This window comes from Marmota flaviventris, chromosome X (genome assembly GCF_047511675.1).
Source record: "Marmota flaviventris isolate mMarFla1 chromosome X, mMarFla1.hap1, whole genome shotgun sequence".
Classification (NCBI taxonomy): Eukaryota; Metazoa; Chordata; class Mammalia; order Rodentia; family Sciuridae; genus Marmota; species Marmota flaviventris.
In genome coordinates this window covers 39,234,436-39,259,719 of record NC_092518.1, presented here as the reverse complement: position 1 = coordinate 39,259,719, position 25,284 = coordinate 39,234,436, and the positions used below count along the sequence as shown (strand labels likewise).

At 39.3% G+C, this 25,284-nt stretch overlaps 2 protein-coding genes across 7 annotated transcripts in view; both read right to left on the bottom strand.

The window, feature by feature from the left end:
* The window catches only part of Rgn (regucalcin), a 33,334-nt gene extending 22,201 nt beyond the window's left edge, over window positions 1-11,133 (bottom strand). The window contains exon 1 of the mRNA XM_027927289.2: window positions 11,062-11,133. The gene's annotated coding sequence lies outside the window, so the exon portion shown is untranslated. The remainder of the gene's footprint in view (window positions 1-11,061) is intronic.
* Window positions 6,170-25,284, bottom strand: part of Jade3 (jade family PHD finger 3) — a 140,178-nt gene continuing 121,063 nt past the window's right edge. For all 6 annotated transcript variants that reach the window (XM_071606358.1, XM_071606357.1, XM_071606362.1 and 3 more), the window contains 3 exons: window positions 13,251-13,721; window positions 11,062-11,179; window positions 6,170-9,166 (listed from right to left, as the gene is read on the bottom strand). In XM_071606358.1, the coding sequence (XP_071462459.1) occupies window positions 8,271-9,166; window positions 11,062-11,179; window positions 13,251-13,721 (1,485 nt within the window). In that variant the 3' untranslated portion in view covers window positions 6,170-8,270. The remainder of the gene's footprint in view (window positions 9,167-11,061; window positions 11,180-13,250; window positions 13,722-25,284) is intronic.

The following is a 25,284-nucleotide window of genomic DNA, read 5'->3' as shown; positions in this document are numbered from 1 at the left end:
CTAGAAGAGAATCATTCCTTGAATCTTCTAGCTTCAAATGGTTGCTAGTATTCCTTGGTTTGTGCCGTGTATGTGTGTTTGTTGTGCTGGGATTGAACCCAGGGGTGCTCTACCACTGAGATATATCCCCAGTCTTTAAAATTGTTTTTGAGACAGCGTCTCATTAAATTTCCCAGGCTGGCCTTGATCTTGTGGTCTTCCTGCCTCAACCTCCAGAGTAGCTGTGATTAGAGGTGTGCACCATTATGTCTGGCTGGCATCTTTTAAATTCATTAAAACTTGCTTTGTGGACCAGAAATTGTTCTTTTTTTATGGATTGGGGATCAAATCCAGGGCCTTGTGCATACTAGGCAAGTGTTCTACCACTGAACTATCCCCCCATCCCTAATCTTTTTTTGGTGGGGGGTACCTGAGATTAAACTCAGGGGTACTCAACCAATGAGCCACATCCTCAGCCCTATTTTATATTTTATTCAGAGACAGGATCTCATGGAGTTGCTTAGTACCTCACTAAGTTGCTGAGGCTGGCTTTGAACTTGCAATCCTTCTGTCTCAGCCTTCCAAGCTGCTGGGATTACAGGCATGTGTCACTGTGCCCGGCCCTATCTATCTTGATAAATGTTCCTTGTGCATTTGAAAAGGATGCATATTTTGCAGTTGTTGGATGAAGTGGTGAATATCTATTAAATCTAGGTGGTTGAAAGTTTTATTCAATTTTCTATATCCTGACTGATTTTTTGTATACTTGTTCTATTAATTATACACATAGACTGTAACTCTGAATTTGTTCATTTCTCCTTGCATTTCCATCAGTTATTGCTTAATCTATTTTAAAGTTATTAGGTATATAAACATTTTTTATGAATTTTCTCTTGTATTATATTAATATAGCCATTCCAGCTCTCTTTTAGTTAGCATTAGCATGACATACCTTTTTACTTCCTCCTACTTTTAACCTATTTCTGTCTATGTTTAAAGTAGATTTCTTGCAGGCAGCATAGAGTTGTACTCCTTAATTTCCAATACCTGTTCAGGTATCTGGGGTCTCTAAGAAATCCTTAACTCTCCAGGCCACTCACTTTCTTGTAGGAGGCTATAATAATTAAAGCATTCTTCATAACAAGCCAAATTTGCTTTCTATCCTCTCCACTCTGGAGGAGATAATAGAGAGGAATTAGTTCTACTTCCACAGGACAGTTTTTCAGACAACAGACATACAAACCTATGGCAATTCCTCAGGCTATACCAGATTTAGTCACAGTGGACCAAACACACCCATGGAGCATTACCCAAGTCTACCTGAGAAGTACCAAAGTCTACACTGGAAAAGGTGGTGGGGGAACAGGAAAGAGAAAACTATTTTTTTTCTTTTTTTTGATACTGGGGATTGAACCCAGTGGTACTCTACCACTTAGCCACATCCCTATCCCTTTTTATTTTGAGATAGGGTCTTGCTATGTTGCTTAGGCCTCGATAAATTGCTGAGGCTGGCCTTGAACTTGTTATCCTTTTGCTTCAGCCTCTGAGTGTCTGGGATTACAGGCATGCACCACCATATCCAATAAAAATTAATTTCTATAGGGGGAAATTTTATTGATTGAAAAAAACACTTGTTTTCGGGCTGGGGTTGGGGCTCAGTGGTAGCGTGCTTGCCTAGCATGTGTGAGGCACTGGGTTCGATTCTTAGCACCACATATAAACAAATAAATGAATAAAGGTCCATCAATAACTAATAAAAAATTAAAAAAAACACTTGTTTTTCACTTCAAGAAAATGTTTCAAGAAAGAGTGAAAGTAAAGGACTAATTTAAGATACTGCAGTGAAATTAGACTGAATGGGAGTGAGGAACATTCCTTCAAAAGGGTAAGGAGCACTTGCTGTATGCCCAGTGTATTGTTTTCCTATTTATGCTATAACAAATCACCAAAAATTTAATGGCTTAAAACAACACAAATCTATTCTCTTATAGTTCTAGAAATCAGAAGTCTAAAAGCATGGTATAGGCAGGGCTGAATTCTTTTTGGTAACTTCTAGAGAGAATGTTTCTTTCCTCTTTTAGTTTCTAGAGGTTGCCTGAGTTCCTTGGCTTATGGCTTTTCTTCACATCACTCCAACTTCTTGCTTCCATCTTATTACTAACTTGGATCATCTTGCCTCTCTCTTATAAGTTATCTTTGTAATTATATTGGTTTGGACCACCTAATAATTCAGGTTAACCTCCTCATATCAAAGTCCTTAATTTTCATTACATCTGCAAAGCACTTTTAACCATGCAAAGTAACATCCACAGGTTTCAGGGATTGGGATGTGAACATCTTTGGGCCTACCATAGCCAGTTACAAGGTAGACTAACTATGGAGAAGGCAAGTCCCCCAGGTCCTAGATCTAATGCAATTTCAGATTTGTGTGAATTATCTTACTTCTTTGGATGTGAGCCTTTTAACTGTTGGCTTTTGTGTGAGATGACCAATTTTGGTTCAATCATCTTTGTCCAGGGATGGACAGGGATGGAAGGGATGAAGTGGTAACAACTAACACGACTAAAGCCCCACTCAGGTTGCTTTCTTCCTGGAGAAACTGAGTAAGAATACTTAGAAAGCATTTTGGACATAGGAGGCAAACAAAATGACCAAAAGTATGAGTTGTACAGGCAACCTCACAGATTCTAGTTCTGATGCTGCTGTAGGCCTTGAACAACTATCTTAACCAATGGGCCTCAGTTTTCACTCGTGCCAAATGGAGCTTATAGTGTCATCTTCATATGGTTGTCATGAGAACTAAGTCTAAGGTAGTATATATAAAAGGCTTAGCAATGGACCTGATATAGAGCAAGGGCTTGATGAATGTTGTTGCCTTTTATTATCTGAAGGCTTAACTGGTCCTAAGCATGTTTCCTGGCTTGTCCTCATTTGGGTTCCCTAGGGGACCCAAGTAGCCAAGTGCTCTACCACTGAGTTACAGCCCTACCCCTTTTTATTTTGAGACAGGGTTTTGCAAAGATGCCCTTGAACTTGCAATTCTCCTGCTTCTGCCTCCCGAGTAGCTGGGATCACAGGCATGCATCATTGTCTGGCTGCTCAGTCCATCTTTGAGGACTGGAGGACAAGACATTGGCACATTCTGCGCCAAGATACAGGGGGCTCTGTTTGACCATGTTCATTATTATCCAGTCAGCAGATATGACTGAGAAGAATGAATGGCCAGAGTATTGACATAGCCAACAGCCTTGTGAACACCATTGTTGGCTTTACCCCTATGACCATTCCTGTTTGCAGAACTTGGGGGAGGGGAATGAATTTAACCAGAGGTTGTTTTGGAAAGTAGAAGAGGAAAAGATAGGACAAAGAGGAAAAAAACTGTTACCAGGACCCTGGTACACATGCCAGGCTCATCTAAAGCAGGGATAAATATGTTCCCTTCTGCCTCCCGGCTAAGCACTTGAAAGATCTAAAAAAGTAACTGCTTACTGGAAGAGTTTTTTTATTTGGGAGCTGAAGTGATTATTTCCATGTGATTCTAATTTTCAAAATTTCAGCAACTCTTAGAATGGATTTTTTTTATCATGTGAGAAAGACTAAAATAAGAAGACCCATCATTTCCATGTGTGCTTTATGAAAGCACCTTCATATAACATGGCAATATTTTGGAAAGCAAGAGGGGTATGGTGGCCCAGCCTTGTAATTTGTTTTTTTTTTTTTTCCATTCCATATTTTTTATTGGTATGGAAAGCCCTGCCCAGTGACTCAGGAGGCTGAGGCAGGAAACTTGCAAGTTTGAGGCCAGCCTCAGCAGTTTAGTGAGACCCTGTCTCAAAAAAAAAAGGGGGGGGGGCTGGGATGTGGCTCAAGCGATAGCGCGCTCGCCTGGCATGCGTGCGGCCCGGGTTCGATCCTCAGCACCACATACAAACAAAGATGTTGTATCCGCCGATAACTAAAAAATAAATAAATAAATAAATAAATTAAAAAACAGTGGTCAATGTAGCTCAGTGGTAAAGCATCCCTGAGTTCAATCTCCAATATCACAAAAACAAACAAACTTCAGAAAGCAATGTTGGGTAAAAAGTGGTTCTGCAAATGTTCTTCAAACTCCAGCCATTGGCTATGATGAGTACAGCTTGACCAGCCCAGTTACATTGTTCCAGTTTTTTTAAATTACATAACACTCATTTATCATAAATGAAGTTAAGAAGTGGGATGGAAAGAGTAGTGAGGGGAGGGGAAAGACATTTAAAGCTTGGGATGGTCAACTTTTGAGGCTGGAATGCTCATACCCCAGTGCACCTTAACAATATGAAAAATAATGGAGGCTCTGTGAATTTATCAAGATGATTAATGTATTTAGGGAGTATGAGGTCAAAACTCATCAGTGATTGGACAGAGCAGGGACTTCTCTAAACCTGACTCATTTCAAGGACAACAATCCGATGACTTCAAGTCATTCAATCTGTTCCATTCCATTAAGTAAAATCAACTGAACTCACAGAAATCTCCTTTTAGAGTGCAAACTGGAGTGTTAGAAAACTCCCTGGAGAGGAAGGTCAGTCTCAAGCTGAGTCTTATTAACTAAAATTTACTTAAAAAATACATAATGGCTACTTTCTACTTTCCATAAAACTCAAAAAGTAATACAAATATGTAACAACAAATCCCGTCATTATGTACAAATATAATGCACCAATAAAAATGTGGTGTAGAAAAAAACTCAAAATGAATTAGGGACACAATTACTACTTTCCATAAAACTAAAAAATAGGAGTTGAAGTTGTGAAAATCTAATGTGTTTTAAGATACATTTTTTAAGAGAGAGACAGAGAATTTTAATATTTATTTTTTAGCTTTCGGCGGACCCAACATCTTTGTATGTGGTGCTGAGGATCGAACCCAGACCGCACGCATGCCAGGAGAGCGCACTACCGCTTGAGCCACATCCCCAGCCCCTGTTTTAAGATACATTTAAAAAAATATCACATAAAAGTTTATTCAGCAGTGAATAAGTTTTTACTCCTACCAATTTCCCCTCAATTCTTAAAAGCCTGTAAGGGGCTGGGGGTATAACTCGGTGGTAGAAGCTTACCTAGCTTGTGCAAGGCCCTGAGTTCAATCCCTAGCCCTGAGGAAAAAGCAGCAACAAACATGCTGAGAAATTTAAAGTCCTGGAGGGGAAAAGAACCCAGGTCAGTGCATTCTCTGGTTTATTCTATAAATTTAATGTTTCTTTAATACCAAATAGAAGATTCATTAGTATATAAACCCAACAGCTTTTGTTGACTATAAAAGACTGTATTTGTAGTTTCAGTTCTCTAGAACAATTTACCAGAACAAAACAGTCAACCACTAAGAAATATGTGATAGGGGGATGGAGGGAAGGAGAGAGGGAGGATGGAGGAGGAGGGAGAGAGGGGGAGAGGGAGGGAGGGAAGAAGTGGGGAGAGGGGAGAACGAGAACAACCTTACCTTTTGCATATCAGCACTAACAATTTTCCCAATGACCTTCAGCAAGTATGTTTTTCAAATATCATGAAAATGTTTATGATCCACTCAAAGTCCCCTCATGACACCACATAACCAGTATGGCATTAATAGTCTCAGGACCCAAATAGAATGAATATTGTAAAATACATATATGTAAGTGATGCTCAGTTTACTAAGCCTTCTGAACCTCATCACTTTAGAGAGGATCCATTTCCCTGGTGATTTTTTTAAATATTTAATTTTTTAGTTGTAGTTGGACACAATACCTTTATTTTATTTATTTGTTTTTATGTGGTGCTGAGGATTGAACCCAGGGCCTCACATGTGCAAAGCAAGTGCTCTACCTCTGAGCCACAACCCCAGCCCTCCCTGGTGATCTTTAATGGTGATTCTAAGGTTTTTATCTTACCAGCCTGATAAAATGGTTTCTGGGTCATGTCCAAATACCCAGAGTTCTCTTTGGCTCCAAAGAGTATTGACATGAATCTGTGCTTCTAAACATCCAGTCTCTCCTCCTCTTCCTCCCTATCCCCAACCATCTGTTTGTTTTCATTTAGTGAATATGATTTTTTAAATATAAAAGAAACACAGGTAAGATATTCTAAAACCAATATGTCAAAATAAAAAATTACCACACAGACAGTAGTTAACAGTTTTCATAATTTAATGAAAAAGTATTGGTAAAAAGGTGACATTTGAAAAAAGACTGAGTTTATCTTGAAAACTGGACTATATAAGACAAAATGAAAAAATTAACAAAGGTTAAGAGGTAATACTTGAAACAACAACAAAATGTAGCAAATGCATTTTGGGGCAATTGAAATGTATACAACTGAAGGCTCCTTCATTTACCTAGGAAAATCCTGTAAAAATATTACCATTATTATTTCCCTGACTGGAATGATATTTTACTCCATACTCTCCCTATGGCATTACATATGGAATTTGGCTGAAGCACTATTTTGATGTTTGCTTTTCCTTCCACTCACTCAGAATGGAAAGGAAGGAAAGGACACAGGCCTCTAACATAAGGAGTTTACAACACAGCTCTATTATAATTTTGTTACCATGAAAGTGTCAAATTAATGTCTACCCCAGGAGAACTCAAAGAAAAAGCACAGAAGCCCAGTGCATGAATAAGGGAAATTCTCTTCCTCATTTTTCCATTCAAACAAAATATAGGACACCTACCACATATGTTATGGCATGTTCACACATGTACATAGGCACAAAAGAAACATTTAGAAGATGTAGGCAAAGGAGAGGCAAAATACAGAAGTTTTCAGAAAAAGCGAAAACAAAAGGCAGAGGAACCAATTAACAAGGCTTTAAGAACAAAAGTGGGGGAAAGGAAAACTGCTGAGTCTTCCATATTGATGGAGAGAGGGCCCCTGCCTCCACTGACTGGCACCTACTGCAGCTGGACTGTTTCACCAGTAAGAAACTTTAAAAATTGAAAATGGCCACTTTTGTCTGAAACTTCCCACTATACTTTCCCAAACTAGAAGAAAGAGAATATCAATTTAAGGCTAAGAAGAAAAGAGAGCTGAGAATTAGTCTGCTTCACATTTTAAAAATGGCATCTTCCCCCTTTCTTAAATGGGAAGCAGACATGTTTTATCCCCTCCTCCCAAAATGTAACTATTCTCTTCCTCCAGAAATTAATCAAGGCTGAGTTTGGGAACAGGGTAGAAGCAACTTCTGAAAAAACAACTCCAGCCTTTTTGTTTGGAAAATTGTCTTGGATTCAAAATTGATACAAAGCTAAATTATATCCATGTGTTAAACACATGCTTTCAAATTCTGTTGACAATAAAAATCTGTTTCAAAATTAAAGCAGGTAAGAATACTTAACCTCTGTGCATTTTATTATATTTTAATTATACCTCAATAAAAATTTTTATAAACATTAAAGCAGGTATACAAAAACTGTCAGCCAAACTTATTTTAGTCAAACTTATTTGAAAACAACACAAAACCCTGACCTGGTACAAATATCCCAGAAATGGTCTCACTTTGGGAAAGGCTCTGGGATCCTTCACAAATGCCTAAACAGAGAGAATCAGAGCATTTTTTTCTTGGAAGTAGTACTTCTGTACTTTTGTAAACACTATCCACAAGTTAGGTTTTTTTATGCTTGTTAGCTGGGTGAAGAGAGTTATAAGTGCGTCCCCAACAAGCACGTCTAGGAACAGGCACTGGACATTTGTAAGCATTAGGAGAATCGACTCAGTAAGTTATGATACTGTGAAAAGAACTCAACCTTGCACAAAGCAAAGGAAGAGGGTAGTGAGTCTGACAGTATCTGAGAATGTTGGTTTCCTGGTCTCTCCCCTGAAGAGGGTTTAGAGACATTAGCAGAGTTAGAAACTTTCTACAGGCAGGAGCTCTGAAACTCACATGCTGTAGTTTGGAAAGATAAGTAGTTTTAGTGTCTGATAATCATGGTCTCTTGAAAATCCATTAACAATGCAAAGACTTAGTATATAGACTCATCAACATGTTAATGTATCTGGAAAGCTGCCCTCAAGTATTTACTGAGCAAATACTCTGGACCCACTGTTCCCAATAGCTTCTGACAAACAAACCTCTGGACAACCTGAAATTCTTGTAATGTGCTTGTATAAACTAGAGTTGAAACCTTTTCCAAAACTGCAAGTCAATTTGTTGTGGAAAAAATTCTTAAATTTTCCCTGCAATTCCTCCTAATATTATGCTAGAACCCTTTTGGTGTATGGATTTCCCCCCAAATATGGGGCAAAGGCAATGTTTGGGTTAAATTTGATAGTTTCTCATCACCTTTGCATTGAACTATGGGAGAGAGGATGTGCCTTGCTTTTACCATGGCTATCCCGTCTAGAATCATGGGGAGGATTTTCCCTGTCTGAACTATCTCTTCTTACCCTGGCCTTTTCTTTATTTCCATCACTTTCTGCTTCAGAATCACTAAGCTCTAGATCTGGGCAATATCCATCATTTTCCTGATATGAAGCTCTCCCTGCAGATCGCCTGAGAAGCTGCCTACCCCAAAACTGCTCCTTTGGGCTCACATTCTTGGTTGGCTTCACACAACATTGGAGATCTTCAGTGGTCCTCACCCATCTATTGGTGGCCTCTTTAAAGGACCTGCCAAAGTGTTCCATAGTGGACTTTCTAATGCTACCCTGACTGGCCAAGTGGGAGCTAAGCATGGACTCCTCACTTGAGCTATCTTTTTGGGTGACATTCCCAGACTTGCCACCCTCTACACCATTGGATTTGGCAAACTTAGAGTTAGTCTGACTTTTCCCATTCCCAACTGAAGACTGTTCATGAAGGGCTGCCTGAAGGGCCAGAGGTTTCCCCAGTGACTGCCCATGATAGAACTCTGCAGAGGGAGCTCTCCAAGCAGGACTGGAATCTTTTGCTTCACTCCGAGAATGGCTGAGACTGGCCAGCAAACAGTTACTCTTGCTCTCTAGTGGATGTCTTGGATAGGATTTCACTTTCATTTCTAGTGGCTCCTGAGGCACCTGCATGCTATTTTTACTGTGAACGGGGGAGCCACTGCCAGGAGAGCAGGGTCGGTGATCAGCCTCTGTGGAGCTGTTTTTGCAGTCTTCCAGGGTTGATCTGGGCATTTTTAACTTTAAGGTAATTCTTGGTGGTGGGTAAAACAATGAGTTTTCTAGTGCATTTGTCAAAGGAAGTCCTGAGATTAAAAAGAAAGATTCATTTTAGCATCTGATTTAAATAAACAACATACATGCTTATGGTAGAATAAGTTCACCTACCCATTCTTCCACAGGTCTAACGAGCACTTGTCTTTGATATGTAAGAACATCATTGTGTAGCAGCTAATGTGAGCTGAACTAGAAGATGGGATCCAGAATGCTACAGATGAAAGGCTCAGAAATGCTACTGTTTCGTGGCTCCCAACATTTTCACCTTTGTTTTCCCAATCTGTAAAATTATCACAAAGACTAGTGTACTGCCTCCTACATCCTCATCTCTGCCCCTTTTATTTCTGAGAAGAATGTCACTAGCAATGACTAGGAACAGGCTTTCCCTGTGTGTGCATGCACAGTACTTAGGATGTACCTCAGATAGACATTTCAAATGCTTTCCTCCCTTCTCTCCTGGTCCTCCTAAAGCAAGTCAACTACAAATCCTCAGAAGTCTAGTACAGATTTTGGTGTGTGAAGAATAAATATATATTTCAGCCTGACATTAGAAGTCATGGTGGTTCCTGCAAATTTTATGTCTTTAACCTGGAATAATTTCCTAAGTATGAATGAACATTATGGAGATATGGGGAGGTTGTGTAGTATAGATAAGGTCAGCAGGAAAGAATCACAATATTTCTGCCACTGACTGGTTATAGGCATGGCCTGGGGAGTTTTGGTAGTCAGTTACCTGATTAAGTCATCCTATGATTGCAGTTAGAACTGGTCTTCCTCTATTATTTTGAGTGCTCTTAAATAAAAAAGAACACTACCAAACAATTCCTATTTGCATATGGATTTAACCTTTACCCACAGTCATCCTCATGAGATACGGAGAGGACAGCTCTTGGGTGCCCCAATGGGCAGCATGTATTTTCCAAGGGTCTAGGTTGAATAGCCACAGCTCCCATCCCTTCTAGGGCCTGACACCTGTTGATGCTGCAAGCCATAATGAGGTTGATTCCTATAATCAGAAGCCTTGTGGCTGGGGCCAATCTCCTTGGCATGCAGGGGCTCTTTCCTATTGTGTTTTGGTTCTTGTCTTGCCAGTCATGCTGCCCTGTGGCTGAGTAGCCTTGCTGTCTCCTGCTACACAATTCTGTGACCCAGTAATACTCAGCAATACCCCAGAGCCTCTGATGCCTACTTGACACCTCATTTCTGAGTGATTCTCTTGGTTTATGGCTTGCCTTGGCAGTAGCTAATTCTGCTTATCCTGCCCAGTGACCCATAGTTGCTCAGGCTCTGCCACCTAACTCTGTTTTAAATAAGGTGAAGGGAGGTTATAGATTTCACTGAATATGACTGTCATCATTTCAGCCAAATTCCCATGTTTTGGGCACTGTAATTATGCTCACCTGTATCTCACCAAGTGGGATGTGTACCCAGCTGAAAGGGATTCTATCTTGCTGACTGCTTTTCTTCTAGATCAGTTCCTAGACCTAATAGGTGCTCAATATTTTTTAATAAATGAAAACAAGATCTCTTAATTTCTAGCTAAGGATTTGTTTTAATAGAGCACTATAAAGTAACCCTGGAATTAAATGTTTTCTAGAAATGGATTCAATCCTATCAATTTCTAAATGAATTTGATAATCACAGGATAATTTCATGGCTACACCCAATGGCTTCAAATGCCTGTCTTGGATCTAGATGATCTGCCAGAGACTTCCCCCCAACCCTACCCTGGAATTGCTTGCTTTATGAGCTGACAGGGAAATGAGTCATGTTAATATCAGGACTGGACTGAAGCAAATGAGATATCTGACAAGAATTTTAAAAGATCTTTTAAGTGGAAAAGCTGGCATAAAGTTTAAATTAGAATAAAATAGGATGTAACAGAATCTGTATATTTGCCAGGATAATTTAATATACTAATTACCTGCAGCAATTTCTTGGTTAACAAGCTGGACTTGCAAACCGAAGATCTGTTCTTGTATTTTGTTGTGTGACAGTTTCAGCTTCTCTCGCCTGCTTATCATGTAGCACAGATTTCGGACCTGAAAGCCAAATTCCCAGCATTTAGAGTTGTTTATCACATTAAGCAAACCCAGCAAATGAAATTGTTTAGTGAAAATGAAGACTACTAAGGTCAGGTGGGGGTGGGAGTAAGGAGCGAAGATAGGACCCAAGAGCCAAAGGCTAACAGCCACTCGCCAGGAATTCACACAATAGGGTCAAGTTTAGTAGCGTGATTCCCATATCAATCAGCAGCATAAGCAAAGCACCTTCTGAAATCTACTCTTCCTGCAGTGTCATGGGCTTGATATTTATGTACATATCAAAGCTGGGAAGATGGTTTAACAATTCAGCTTTCCCTTTAGGTCCCTGAATACAAAGGATGGCAGTGCTGGCTCCACTACAATTTTCTACCAAGTGCTGGACCAGCAAGGCGAAAGGTATTCTTGGAAGACTGTAAATGGCTTTTTTTGGTCCACATTTTCAACTTAGCCAAGTTTCCATAGCCACAAAGGTAAAATTCTCACTGTCTCATACTCCTCACTTGGGCAAGTTACCCAAACTTTCTGGGCCTCAATTTATTCACATACAAATAGGAATGATAATAATAGTTTTTTTCCCATAAGCATGTTAGAATTATATTAATTAATATTTATAAAATTCTTAGAACAGTGTTGGTAATAATAGTACTAATGGTAGGTGCTATATACATGTCTCTTAAGTTTTAAAGTGAGTCAAATCTAATAGTTTCTTTTCAAATTTTGGTATCAGAGGGGGGAAATCAAGCCATTTCTATAATTATATTCAATTATAAAATTCTCTAGGGTAAACATAGTACTTAACCTTTCTCCGAACCCCTAAAGCACCTAATTTAGAAGATACCTGATAAAATTATCATGAGTTAAATTATCTGGTAGAGTGGCTCTCAACCAGGGGCAATTTTGACTCCCAGAAGAAACATGGTAATTTGGAGACATTTTTGGTTGTCACAACTAGATGTGTATGAGCAGTGCTACTGGTATCTACTGGGTAGAGGCCAGTGATAATGGTACATATCTTAATGCCTATGCTGGGCACAGTAGTGCACAAATGTAATCCCAGCGATTCAGGAGGCTGAGGCAGGAAGATTCCAAGTTCATGGTCAGCCCCAGTCACTTAGTGAGGCCCTAAGGAATTTAGTGAAATTATCTCAAAATGAAAAATAAAAAAAGGGCTGGGGATATAGGTCAGTGGCAGAGCACCCCTGATCCCAATCCCCATCACCAAAACAAAGAAAACAAAATCTTCCCTAAAACAAAGGGAAGCCTGCTACAACAAACAACATCCAGCCCAAAATGTTAATAGTGATGAGATGGGGCATGAGGGCACATGCCTGTAATCCCAGGAGGCTGAGGCAGGAGGATTGCAAGTTCTAGGTCAGCCTCAACAACTTTGTGAGACTCTATCTCAAAATTAAAAAATAAAATGAAATAAAAAGGGTTGGGATGTAGCTCAGTGGTAAAGTGGGTTCAATCCTCAGTACCATAAAAACAAACAAACAAAACAAAACAAAACAAAAAAACCTACCACCATCCCAACAAAAAAACAAAATATCAAGAGTGCAAAGTTTGGGGGCTGGGGTTGTGGCTCAGTGGTAGAGCACTTGCCTAGCATGGTGAGGCACTGGATTTGATCCTCAGCACCACATATAAATAAATAAAGTCCATTAATAACTAAAAAATATTTTTAAAAAAGAGTGCCAAGCTTTAGAAACCCTGATCTAGAGTTTTCCTGAACAAAATTCACTTTTTTTCTGGCCTGAAGTCTCATAAATGTGTCAGTAAAGTATAGCTGAGCCAGTTTAGGCTCCACAGTGAATAAAAAGTAAACAAAATGAGAATTTATTTCAAATTTCAAATTCACTGAGCATATGTGTTGAGGCCTCTCTAATCCCTTGAATGTGCCTGTCAAAATTTAAACAGAGCCCAACATCTGGGGCCATAGTAAAATCAGAAAATAAAGGACATGCAGAAGACTACACCATACTGAGCTGGCCATCTTTAAACTAGAAGAGGGACCTCCATCTCTATGCAGAACTGAGATTTGCACACTAATCAGAGGTGGAAAACTTACCCTCTCTAGGTCCTGCCGCAGGTGCATGAACATTCTCATGCGAGTGTGAATGCTTTCCTCTTTTGGCTGTACTAGGCCATTTTCTTCTTCTTCTTTCGGAGGAAATAATGGCTTATTGAAGTTGCTTTTGCGTTTCAGTTTCCAGTAGTTATAGATAAAGTCCACGGTTAATATGGGCATCCCAAGCTCGGCAGCCACATCTTCCACTTGTACCAAAGTATAGAACTCCTCTTCCAGCGCCCGAAGCTTCTGTGCCCGCAGGCTGGTTTTCTCACTTTTGGCCTGGCTCTGCTCAGCAGCTCTGTGGTAGGGGTACTCGACTTCCCCAAGTTTCTGCCTGTTTTGGCTATGCTTGAGGCAGTATGACTTGAACTTAACTTCGTCCCCCTCATCTAGGATGGTCTTCATCTCTAGGCCGTGCTCAAAGGCACAGGTGACATGGAAGGCAGTGATGCAGCTTTTCACGGAGCACTATAGGAAGAAAGGATGTGTTAAAGCATCAGGGTAAGTGCGAAAGGGAGATCACTGAGTCTCTTGGCCTAAACTGAGAGCTTTTAGGAAGCAAAGTAAAGATAGGGAGCTATGGGGAAGACTGTTCCTAAACTGACCATGATAGATGCTTTAGAAGTAACCTAGAAAATTTGCTCCTACAGAATACAGCAAATCAGAATTGTTTAACTCTCCCTTTAAGGTTTTAGCTTAAGTATTCAAGCCTTCAGTTATCTTTTCTTGTTTTTGGTACTGGGGATTTAACCCAGGGGCACTTTACCAATAAGCTACATCCCAATCCCTTTTTACTTTTTTGAGACAGGTTCCCACTAAGTTGATTAGGGCCTCTTTACATTGCTGGGGCTGGCCTCCAACTGGCAATCCTTCTGCCTTAGCCTCCCAAGTCACTGGGATTATAGGAGTGTGCTACTGTGCTCAGCTTTTCTTCTTCTTCTTCTTCTTCAGCTACTGGGGATTGGACCTAGCTTCTTGCTAGGTAAGTGCTCTACCACTGAGCTACATCCTTGAACCGTTTTTATTTTTATTTTGAGACAGGGTCTCTCAGGCTGGCTTTGAACTTGTGATCCTTCTGCTTCAGCCTCCCAAGTAGCTGGGATTATAGTACAAGTCTGTGCCACCACACCTAGCTAAACCTTCAGTTTTTCTGAGAAGCCTTTAGCAACTTATAGAAACACTTATGAGGTCTCTTCTCTGGGTCTCCCATAACACCCTATATATCCTTTTATAGTAGTAATTTTCACACTGTAAGTTCTCTAGCCATAGATCCTAAAGACAGAAGCTGTGTCATTAATTTTGGAAATCATTATCAATTACTGAATAAGCAGTTGATCAGAAAATGCTTTTGAACAAATGAAAATAAAAACAAAGTCAATATTATTGCCAGAACATCCATTGGTTCTATAAAGGTTGTGGGGGGGTGTGTGGCTCAGTGGTAGAGCAGTTGCCTAATGTGCAGGAGGCCCTGGGTTTGAACCCTAGAACTACAAATAATAATAATAAAAACAAATATTTTAAAAGGTCATAGAAATTATAATATCTGAGTAACCCAACTTCTAGAAATTATTATTGTAGAATTGAGCTGTCCAACATAGTAGTCAACTAGTCATGAATGTCTATTTAAATCTTAAGTTAATTAAAATTGGGCTAGGAATGTAGTCCAGTGGTAAAGCACTTGCCTAGCACATGCAAGGCCCTGGGCTCAATCCTCAGCACCACAAAAATTTTAATTAAAATTATATATAATGAAAAGTGTAGCTCCTTAGTTATACTAGCCACATTCCAACCATATGAGACAGCACAGATATAAAACAATTCCATCAGAAAGCTCTATTAAAAAGTGTGGTTATAGACATTCTGAATGTGTTTATAATATTCTGCCATTCATTCATAGATTTACAACATTTTTAAACATTACTGTGGAGTATACACTGAATATTCATCAGTGAATAGTAGAAAGGAGGCATAGTAGAAAGAATTTGGTCCATGATAGCTGCATTTCTTGTACTTTCCTTAGATTCAATTGCTATATGTTGTGATTACAATGTTACAGCTTTCCTTCCAAAGATTTAAAATACAGGGGTACACTTATATGTTTAAGTAGAAGAAGAGAGGAAAGCAAGAGAGGAATTATTTCTAAGGAAATATTGGGAATTTTTCTAAGTCTCAAAGCTTTTGGAAGCCTACCTCTGGAGGGCCCGCTGCTCTATGTATCAGGGGTTTGATAATTGTTAAACAGAGAATGACCATGGATATGAACAAAGACAGAAAGAATGCAAAGTCTGACAGGTCTCCTCAGACACCTAAGAGAATACTGGCAAACATCAAAGCTTTATTGGGGGAAGATCTCATTTAAGCTAATTTCACAGGATAAGGAATTCCAGGGATGGAATATAATTCTAACATCATCTAATCTAGTCTCACATTTATTATTGCTTGAACTTCCTCTATAGTACTTGATTTTAGATCTTCAACCCACTCCCCTTCACCTTCCAAATAAGTAGTATAATCTAGTCACATATTATACTCTTTCACTGACAAAAAGCTCACAATCTCCTACTACAGCCCTCCCCAGCTTTGGCCAATTGTATCAGAAAATTTTGCTACATCACACTAAAATCTGTATGCTTAAAATTTCCACAGATTTGGCAAGCCTCATGAAAATGAGGATAATTAAAACCCAGAACATACTTTTATCTGAGTACCTTTTATTATCATTTGGCTAAGAAACTAGCCAGACATTTCAAAAACAAGTAGTAAAGGGCATTTGTTAGCAAAAGATTAAAAGTGTTGGCCATAGTGCTCTTTTGCTGTTTAATAACAGATACAAATATGGTAAGAAAAAACAAAATGATTTTCTTTTTAAGGGGATGAACCTGTAACATACAATAAAAGTCCCATCCACTTAGGAGGCTGAGGCAGGAGGATTGTGAGTCTGAGGCTAGCCTGAGCAACATAATGAGATCCCCTTCACAAACACACTACTACTACTACTACTACTACTACTACTACTACTACTACTGCTACTAGTACTACTAATACCAATAAGAAGCTAAAAAGAGATTATCTCTCTCAGGTCAAACTTATAGAATGTAGATACATTAATATAGATTACTCAAAATAAAAGACAATACACAGATAAGAATTTGGTACTTATATGAAAAATGGAATGTCTCTTAGGAAACTGCCATAAACTGGGTGCGGTGGCACACGCCTGTTATCCCAGCGACTCAGGAGGCTGAGGCAGGAGGATCGCAAGTTCAAGGCCAGCCTGGGCAACTTAGTGAGACCCTGTCTCAAAATAAAAAAATAAAAAGGGCTAGGGATATAGCTCAGTGGTAGAGTACCTCTGGGTTTAATCCCCAGTACATACATACGTATATATACACATACATACATACATAAAATTCATCTTGTTTAAGAAAAGGTCATTCTGTGCTATTTATAACTGGAGGTCTATATACTTTGGTGATAAAGAAGAAATGCCAACTAGGTTTTGGAACCACTCAAATACTTATTTCTTGCTGGGAATGTGGCTCAGTGGTACAGTGCTTGCCTGGCACCCATAAGGTCCTGAGTTAAATTTTCAGCATGACACACACAAAAATACACTTTTTAATGGTGGTGTGCATCAGTCCTAAAGCCTCATGCATGCTAGGCAAATGCTCTATCATTAAGCTACATCTCCAGTCCAATATTTTTTTCTGAAAAGATAAAGGCTTATTCTACTAAACAAAATGCCTTTGCATGTATATCATTTATTTTTACTCTAACCACTAAAGATGAGGGGAGGTGTTATTATGCCCCTTAAAACCCACGTTTATTCTTAAAATTTTAGAAACACCTCAATTTTTATACCTTTATTTTATTTATTTATTATTTTTATGTGGTGCTGAGGATCGAACCCAGTGCCTCTCATGTGCTACACAAGCTTTCCACCAAGTTACAACCCCAGCCCTAATTTTTTTAAAAAAAATATTTTAACTGAAATAACTGCTCTCATTGTGTTGAGCAAGTAGCACTCATACAAACATCTTTATACATGTTACTATATGCATATCAGTGTGGTTATCACATCCACTCACTGAAATAACACAACCCCCCAGGTTTACTGAGACATCTTACACATTACAAAACTCACCAATTTTAAATTAACATTTCAATGGTTTTCAGTATATTCATAGGGTTGTACAGCCACCATCACTACCTAATTCCATCTTCATCACCTCCAAAAAGAAATCTTGTACTCATTTGTAGTCATTCTCTGTTCCCAACCCAAAACCCAAGAAATCACTAATCAATTTTCTATTGCTATAGATTTGTTCATTCTGGACCTTTTATATAAGTGGAATCATACAAGATGTAGCTATTTGTGTTTGGCTTCTTTCATTTGGCATGTTTTTAAGGTTCATCAGTATCATAGCATATGTTAGAATTTCAATTCTGTCAGGCACAGTGGCACACACCTGTAATTCCAGCAACTCAGGAGGCTGAGTCAGGGGGATTGAAAATGCAAAGCCAGCCTCAAGCAACTTAGTGAGACCCTGTCTCAAAAATTAAACAGAACTAGGGATGTAGCTCAGTGTTAAAACATTTTGGGTTCAATTCCCAGTACGACTACCATTACCAACAACAAAACAAAACTCAAACACTTCAATCTTGTTTATGGCCAAAATATATTCCATTGTAAGGATATATCCCATTTATTAATCCATTCATTAGTTGATAGACATCTGTGTGTTTTTCACTTTTGGCTATTATAAAACAATGCTGCTATGAAAACTCATATAGAAGTTTTTATATGACTATATGTTTTTATTTTTCATGAGTATTGTGCAGTAAAGAATTACCCTTCTCCAAAGAAAGGTTTGGCCCTTTGCCTCCAGCCCCTGAGAAGTAACTTTGAAGCCTTTGGGATGTCTGACCTATCTGACAAGAGCTGTCTTTAATTACCTGGCAGCGTTGGGCCAAGTCAGATAGTCTATGCTAACAGCATGATTTACAGTGCAGGCTTTGGGCCATGTGGCATCAGCCTAACCTCTAGAGGGACCTGGAACTGAGGTCATCCACGTGGGTGGTCAGCTGTGTCTACATGGTCAAGCCCCAATGATATTGGCTGAGCTTTGCAGGTTGACAATAGCCTGGTGTATCACACATTGTTTCTGGGAGAAATAAGCTCTCTCTGATCAGCTCCCCTGGAAGGGTATCAATAGAAGTTATACTCCCGTTCTGTCCTAGACCATGCCCTATGTGCCTTTTTCTTTGGCTAATTCTAAATCTGTGTTTCCTTTCACTAAAACAAATCATAACTGCACATAATGGCTTTCCGCATTCTGTGAGTACTTCTAGTGAATTAATGACTCTAAAGACAGTCTTGGGGAAATTTCAAAATATGGGTACCTACTTAGAAATGGAATCACTGGTTTATGGGGTCACTTTTGTTGACTGTTTTGAAAAATTGTCAAACTTTTTCACAGCAGCCACATCATTTCACAACTTCACCAGCAACACAGAAGAGTTCCATTTTTTCCACATCTTTGCCAACCATTATTGTTACCCTTTCTTATCATTGGCACTCCAGTGGGTATGAAGTAGTATCTTATTGTAGTTTATTTACTTCTAAAGGGGGAAAATAAGAAATATTTTCTATATATTCTTCAGAAGACATAGAAGTAAACAGACTTAGAAAAATAATTTCATTAGGGCTGGGGATCTATCTCAATGGTAGAGAGCTTGCCTAGCATGCTCAAGGCCCTGGTTTAACCTCCAATACTGAGAAGAAAATCTTTCATTAGGGGGAAAAATGCTACCCTTATACATCCATTTAAAAATATTTATTTATTTACACATCCACATTTGTGAGGAGAGTTTCTGTGGGGTGGGAATGGGACCAGATAGGGTGGCTGGAACAATAATCTTGAAAAAGAATACCAGAGGGCTGGGGTTGTAGCTCAGTGGTAGAGTGCTTCCCTGGGACTGGTAAGGCCCTGGGTTCGATCTTCAACACCATATAAAAACAAATAAACAACAAACAAATAAATAAAATAATGGTTAAATTCTTAAAAAAAAAGAACACCAGAAACTGATTAAAGAATTAAGACATTAACTTATGTATTATTTTCTTTTTACAGAGATATTTTGGGCTGGGGATGTAGCTCATTAGTAGAGCACTTGCCTATCATGTGTGAAGCTCTGGGTTTGAGTCACAGCACCGCGAAAAAAACCCCAAAACTGCTGTTCTTTAAACATTGTGTCTTCCTCAAGAGCAGATAACACCTGAATGGAATAGCAAACACCTGGTGCATATGTCTTCAACAGTTCTATTTTTTAAAAATTTTTTTTAGTTGTAGACAGACACAATACCTTTATTTTATTTATTTGTCTTTATGTGATGCTGAGGATCGAACCCAGGGCCTCACACATGCAAGGCAAATGCGCTACCAACTGAGCTACAACCCAGCCCTCTATTTTTTTTTTTTTTTTGTGGTGCTGGGGATTGAACCCAGGGCCTTGTGCATTCAAGGCAAGCACTCTACCAACTGAGCCATATCTTAGCCCTGTCCTCAGCAGTTCTTGTACTGCCACAGGACAATGTCTATTTGGATGAACAGAGAAATGGATGGAGTCAGAGCAATCTGCTCAAAACTTGGTTACAAAAACAATGCCATAAATGGTCCATGCTAGTTTACAATACTCACTTCAGCCACTGCATACTTAAAATTCCAGCACCTGTAGTGACCACCAGCCCTTCTGATCTCTCATCCTTAAGGGCCTAAAGGTCTGTGGAGATGTCACTGCAGTGTTAGGTAACTTCTTCTGTGTTTATGTCTGGCCTCTCTTAACATACTCTGAGCTTCTACAAGACAGGGACCATAGCTAGGTGCAGTGGCATGTGCCTGTAATCCCAGTGACTTTGGAGGCTGAGACAGGAGGATTGAAAATTCAAGATAAGCCTCAACAACATAGTGAGGCCCTAAGCAACTTAGTGAGACCCTATCTCAAAATAAAAAAATAAAAAAAGGCTAGGGATGTAGCTAAGTGGTAAATTGCCCCTGGTTTAAACCCCCAGTACTGCCTCCCCCCAAATGCAGAAAGAGGGACCATAACTGTCATAGGACAAGAACAATTTGTACTGACTATAAACTCCTCAAACTGAGAATAATAATAAGGCACTTTCCCTCAATGTTTCATTTTTTTCTCTCTAATATACCATCTTTAATAGTCATTGAGCAGATGTACTTGCTTACTTAATACTTTCCTATGTGGTGAAGATTTTGTTTTAAAAAAAATTCACTTCTCTCATGCCAAACAGTAAACTCTTGGTGGCCCACCATTTTATCCTTATTTCAGTATACTTGTATATATGTCTTTGGACAAGGTCCCATCCCTCTACTGTCTACCCAAACCCCAAATGTTTAATGATTCTATTCAGTTTGGGTGGATGAATGATAGAGCTTTCTATGAGCAAAGTTAGATTGACTCTAGAGCATAATAATATAAATAAAAATGACAAGTACTATTACTAGTACAACTAACACTGAGTATTCACTATCTTTCTAGGCAGTATGCTAAAACTCTTACCATCTTAAGTAAGTACTATTAACATCTTCATTTATAGATGTGGAAACTTAAGTCCAGATATGTTAGTTAATTTTTCCAAGCCTGTGTAACCAACAAGAGGTAGAATCAGGATTTAAACTCCAGAAGCCTGACTCCAAAGGCCATATTTTTTTTAATATTTATTTTTTTAGTTGTAGTTGGACACAATACCTTTATTATATTTATTTATTTTTATGTGGTGCTGAGGATCGAACCCAGGGCCTTGTACGTGCTAGGTGAGCACTCTACCACTGAGCCAAAACCCCAGCCCTCCAAAGGCCATATTCTTAACCACTATTCTTTCTTTACACTCAGGAATGCCTAAAGCATCTGGATCTAGAATGAATGGGGCTTGAACATAAGATAGAGAAGTACTAGCTGGGCATGGTGGCACACACCTGTAATCCCAGCAGTTTAGGAGGCTGAGGCAGGAAGATTGTGAGTTCAAAGCCAGTCTCAGCAACTTAGTGAGGCCCCAAGCAACTCAATGAGACCCTGTCTCTAATTAAAATACAAAACAGGGCTGGGGATGTGGCTCAGTGGGTAAGTGCCCCGAGCTCAATCCCTGGTACCAAAAGAGAGAGAGAGAGAGAGAGAGAGAGAGAGAGAGAGAGAGAGAGAGAGAGAAATAGAGAGGGAAATAGAGAGAGAAATAGAGAGAAGTATGCTACAGGAGTTCTGGAAAGCTGCTGGCAGTTAGAGGTAAGGACTGTGTACACAGTCTAGGCAAAATCCAGGGCTGTACCTGATTTGAACCCGGACTTTAGGATCTGCACAAGGAATATCAGAAGCCTTTGTATTCAGGAGAAAGGATGGTTCTAGTTCCTAAATGTGGAGGCTACGGATATTGGCTGGTCTGGACCCCCAAACTGCTGGTGTTACAATTTTTATCCTTGCCCAGAGGATGTTTCCAAATTAAAAGTGGAGGACTGAAGGATATTCCCATTGCCAGAAGAAAAGAAGCCAGACAAAACACAATTCACAGTTAAAAGACTTCCATAACGCATTTATAAGCTAAATGCAAAAAAAGCTAAATGCCCAAGATATGTTCATAATTATAGAGACTCTTAAATATAACTCCAAAAAAACAATTATGCTAACAAAACTTGACACCTACTAAATTACTGTATTTGTTTTCCATGTTTCTGATCCCTGTACAGGGAAGCAAGATGCTGGATCATGAATGGATTTGAAATTTACTTTTATTTAGTCATGGTTTAAAAGGAAAACAATTTTTTTGGTTTGTTTTCTTACAAACCAAACTGGACTTCCTATCCAGTTGTCAACTGTGGAAAACGAAGACCACTTTCAGTATAAGCAGAACATAGGTGGAGAAAAATACAATCACATTTAAGAAGATCACCTGGTGGGGTTGGGGTTTGTAGCTTGCCTAGCATGCATGGGGCCCTGGTTTTCATCTGTAGATATGGGGTGTGGGGCAGAAGGTCATCTGAGGCTGGGGATACAGCTCAGTGGCAGAGCACTTTCCTAGCATGTACAAGGCCCTGGGTTCTATTCCCAGCACTACAGGACAAAACAACAAAAACCAAACTAAACAAAAAGATCACCTAAAGTTTACCACCTTTGCTCAGAAGTGGGGATGGGACTGCCTTTAATGCCACTGGCTACTTACGTCACATTTCCCAGGACAGAAAACATGTCTTTATTTATTTACTTTAATGTGGTACTGAGGATCGAACCCAGTGCCTCACACATGCTAGGCAAGTGCTCTGCCACTGAGCTATAGCCCCAGCACCCCAATCCTTTTTTACCTACTGAAAAACCTTTGCTGCTACAGCTTTCTCCCTAACTCAGTCACTCCCTTTGAATGCATACTGTTCTGTCCTGTTAATAAATATATGTACATAGTTATATTTCTTCCATCTAAAAGACTTTTTTATTCTGTGTATCTAGACTATTCCTATCCTAGTTCTTTGCCCTGCCCCTTGGCTATGTAGTTTTGTCCATCCCACTCCACATAAACTGCTTATATAGATCACCAATAACACATTGCTAAATCCAGGGATCCATGTATGGTCCTCATCTTACCTCAGCATGGAGGTAACACCATGGAGCTTTCGCTTCTTAAAATGCTTTTTTTTCTTGGTTTTGAATGCTACTACACTCTCTTGAATTTTTGCCTCTCTACCTGGTGGGTATCTTTTTAGTCTCTTCTGCTAGCTGTTCCTATTCTCCTTGATTTACTAACTCTGGAAAGCTAAGGTCCAGTCCTTGATACCGTTCTTCCCTCTATCTATTCTGACTCAGTTGGTGAACTTACCCACTCGACACTTTAAAACTATCCATATGCCAGTGCCTGCCAAATTTATGTTTTTGGTCCAAGACTTCCTCCTAAACTCCAGATTCATGTCAACAACTGCCAGTTTGACATTTTGACTATGGTATGTGATAGACACCTCAAACTTAAGTGTCCAAAATGGAATTCCTGATTTTCTTCCTCAAATCTGTTTTATCTACAGATTCCTTTTACAGTTTATCCAAAGTTCATCCTCCCCCTGTTTGGGTAAAAATTGTGGTGTCATCCTTAAATCCTTTCCTTCTCTCACACCTCATATCTGATCCATAGTAAATCCTGTTGGCTCTACCTTCAACATTCATCCAGAATCCAAGTATGTTTTACCATTTCAAGGGCTACCACTGTGGTCAAAGCTACCAACCACCTCTCTCATTGCATTTCCTTCTAATTGCTTTTCTTGCTTCTAAACTTCTGTCCTCACAGTCTATTTTTTTTAAAAGAAAGGGTCTTTACTGCCCAAACTGTTACTTAACTCCTAGACTCAAGTGATCCTCCTGCCTTGAGCCTCCTGCTTAGCTAGGATTACAGGCATGGGCTACCATGTCTGGCTCTATTCTCAACAGAGTAGCTAGAATGCTTTTAAAAAACCTTTTCCTATGGAAAAACCCACATAATAGAATAATATAATAAACTCTCTGTATACCCACCATCCAGCTTTAGTGGGTTTTGGTAGATGGCCATTCTTGTTTCATCTTCACCTCACAGTGCCCTGTTCTCTGTATTATTTTCATACCACAATATTATATCTAAAAAAGATAAATTGCTGGTATGATGGTATACAACTGCAATCTCAGCAACTCAGGAGGCTGCGGCAGGAGCATTGCAAGTTCAAGGCCAGCCTTGGCAACATAGCAAGACCTTGTCTCAAAATAACATAAAAAGGGTTGGGGATATTTACTCAGAGGTAAAACGCCTCTGAATTCAATCTCCAGTATTGAAAAAAAATGCTATCAATTGGCTGCTTAAAACCTGCCAATGAATCCCTCTTAACTCAGTGTAAGAACTAAAGATTTATAAGGCTTCTGGAAGCCGTTACCAGGAGCTGGCAAACTACGTCCACAAACTAAATGCAGTTGGTCACTTGTTTTTTGTGCTCCACGAGCGAAGAATAGAAGGATTTTTTTTTTTTTTTTAAATCCAGAGAAGAAATTTTTCTTTGGTGTATTAGGGATTGAATTGAGGGTACTTTACCACTGAGTTACATCTCTGGTTCTTTATTTAATATATACTTTTTAGATGTTGATGGACCTTTATTTATTATTTATGTGTGGTACTGAGAATCGAACCCTGGTGCCTCACACATGCTAGGCAAGTGCTCTACTACTGAGCCACAACCCCAGCCAATCCTTTAATGATTTTAAAATATTTATTTTTTAGTTGTAGTTGGACACAACACCTTTATTTTATTTATTTATTTTTATGTGGTGCTGAGGATTGAACCCAGGGCCTCACAGGTGCTAGGAGAGCGCTCTACTGCTGAGCCACAACTGCAGCCCCAAGTCCTTTAATTAAAAAAAAAAATTGAGATAGGATCTTGCTAAGTTTCTCAGGCTGGCCTCAAACTTGTGATATTCTTGCTTCAGCTTCCCAAGTAGCTGGGATTATAGGCATGTACCATCATGCCCAGCAAAAGAACAATATAGGAAAAATGACATGTGAAACTTATATGAAATTTATTTTCAGAGTCTAAAAATGAAGTTTTATTGGGATATGGCCATGTTCTTTTCTTTAAGTATTGTCTATTGCTGTCTTCATGCTACAAAGGCAGTGTTTTAAGTAGTTGCAATCAAGATACATGGTTCACAAAGCCTAATGTATTTAGTATCTGGCCAAAATTGCCAACCTCTGCCATAATCAATCAGGCCCCTGAGTAATCCCTTTAACTTCCTCTTCCTACATACTCCATTCTCATCTCACTAGCCTCTTTTCAGTTGCTCAAATAGGCCAGACAATCCTATCTTATAGCCTTTCTAATGGCTGTTTCTTCTGCTTGGAACATTATTACCCTAAACATCTGCATAGCTCTTTCTTTTGCTTTTAAGCCTTGGATCAAACTGCCACTTACACAATGAATTCTACCCTGACCACTCTATTTAAACTTGTAACTCATGC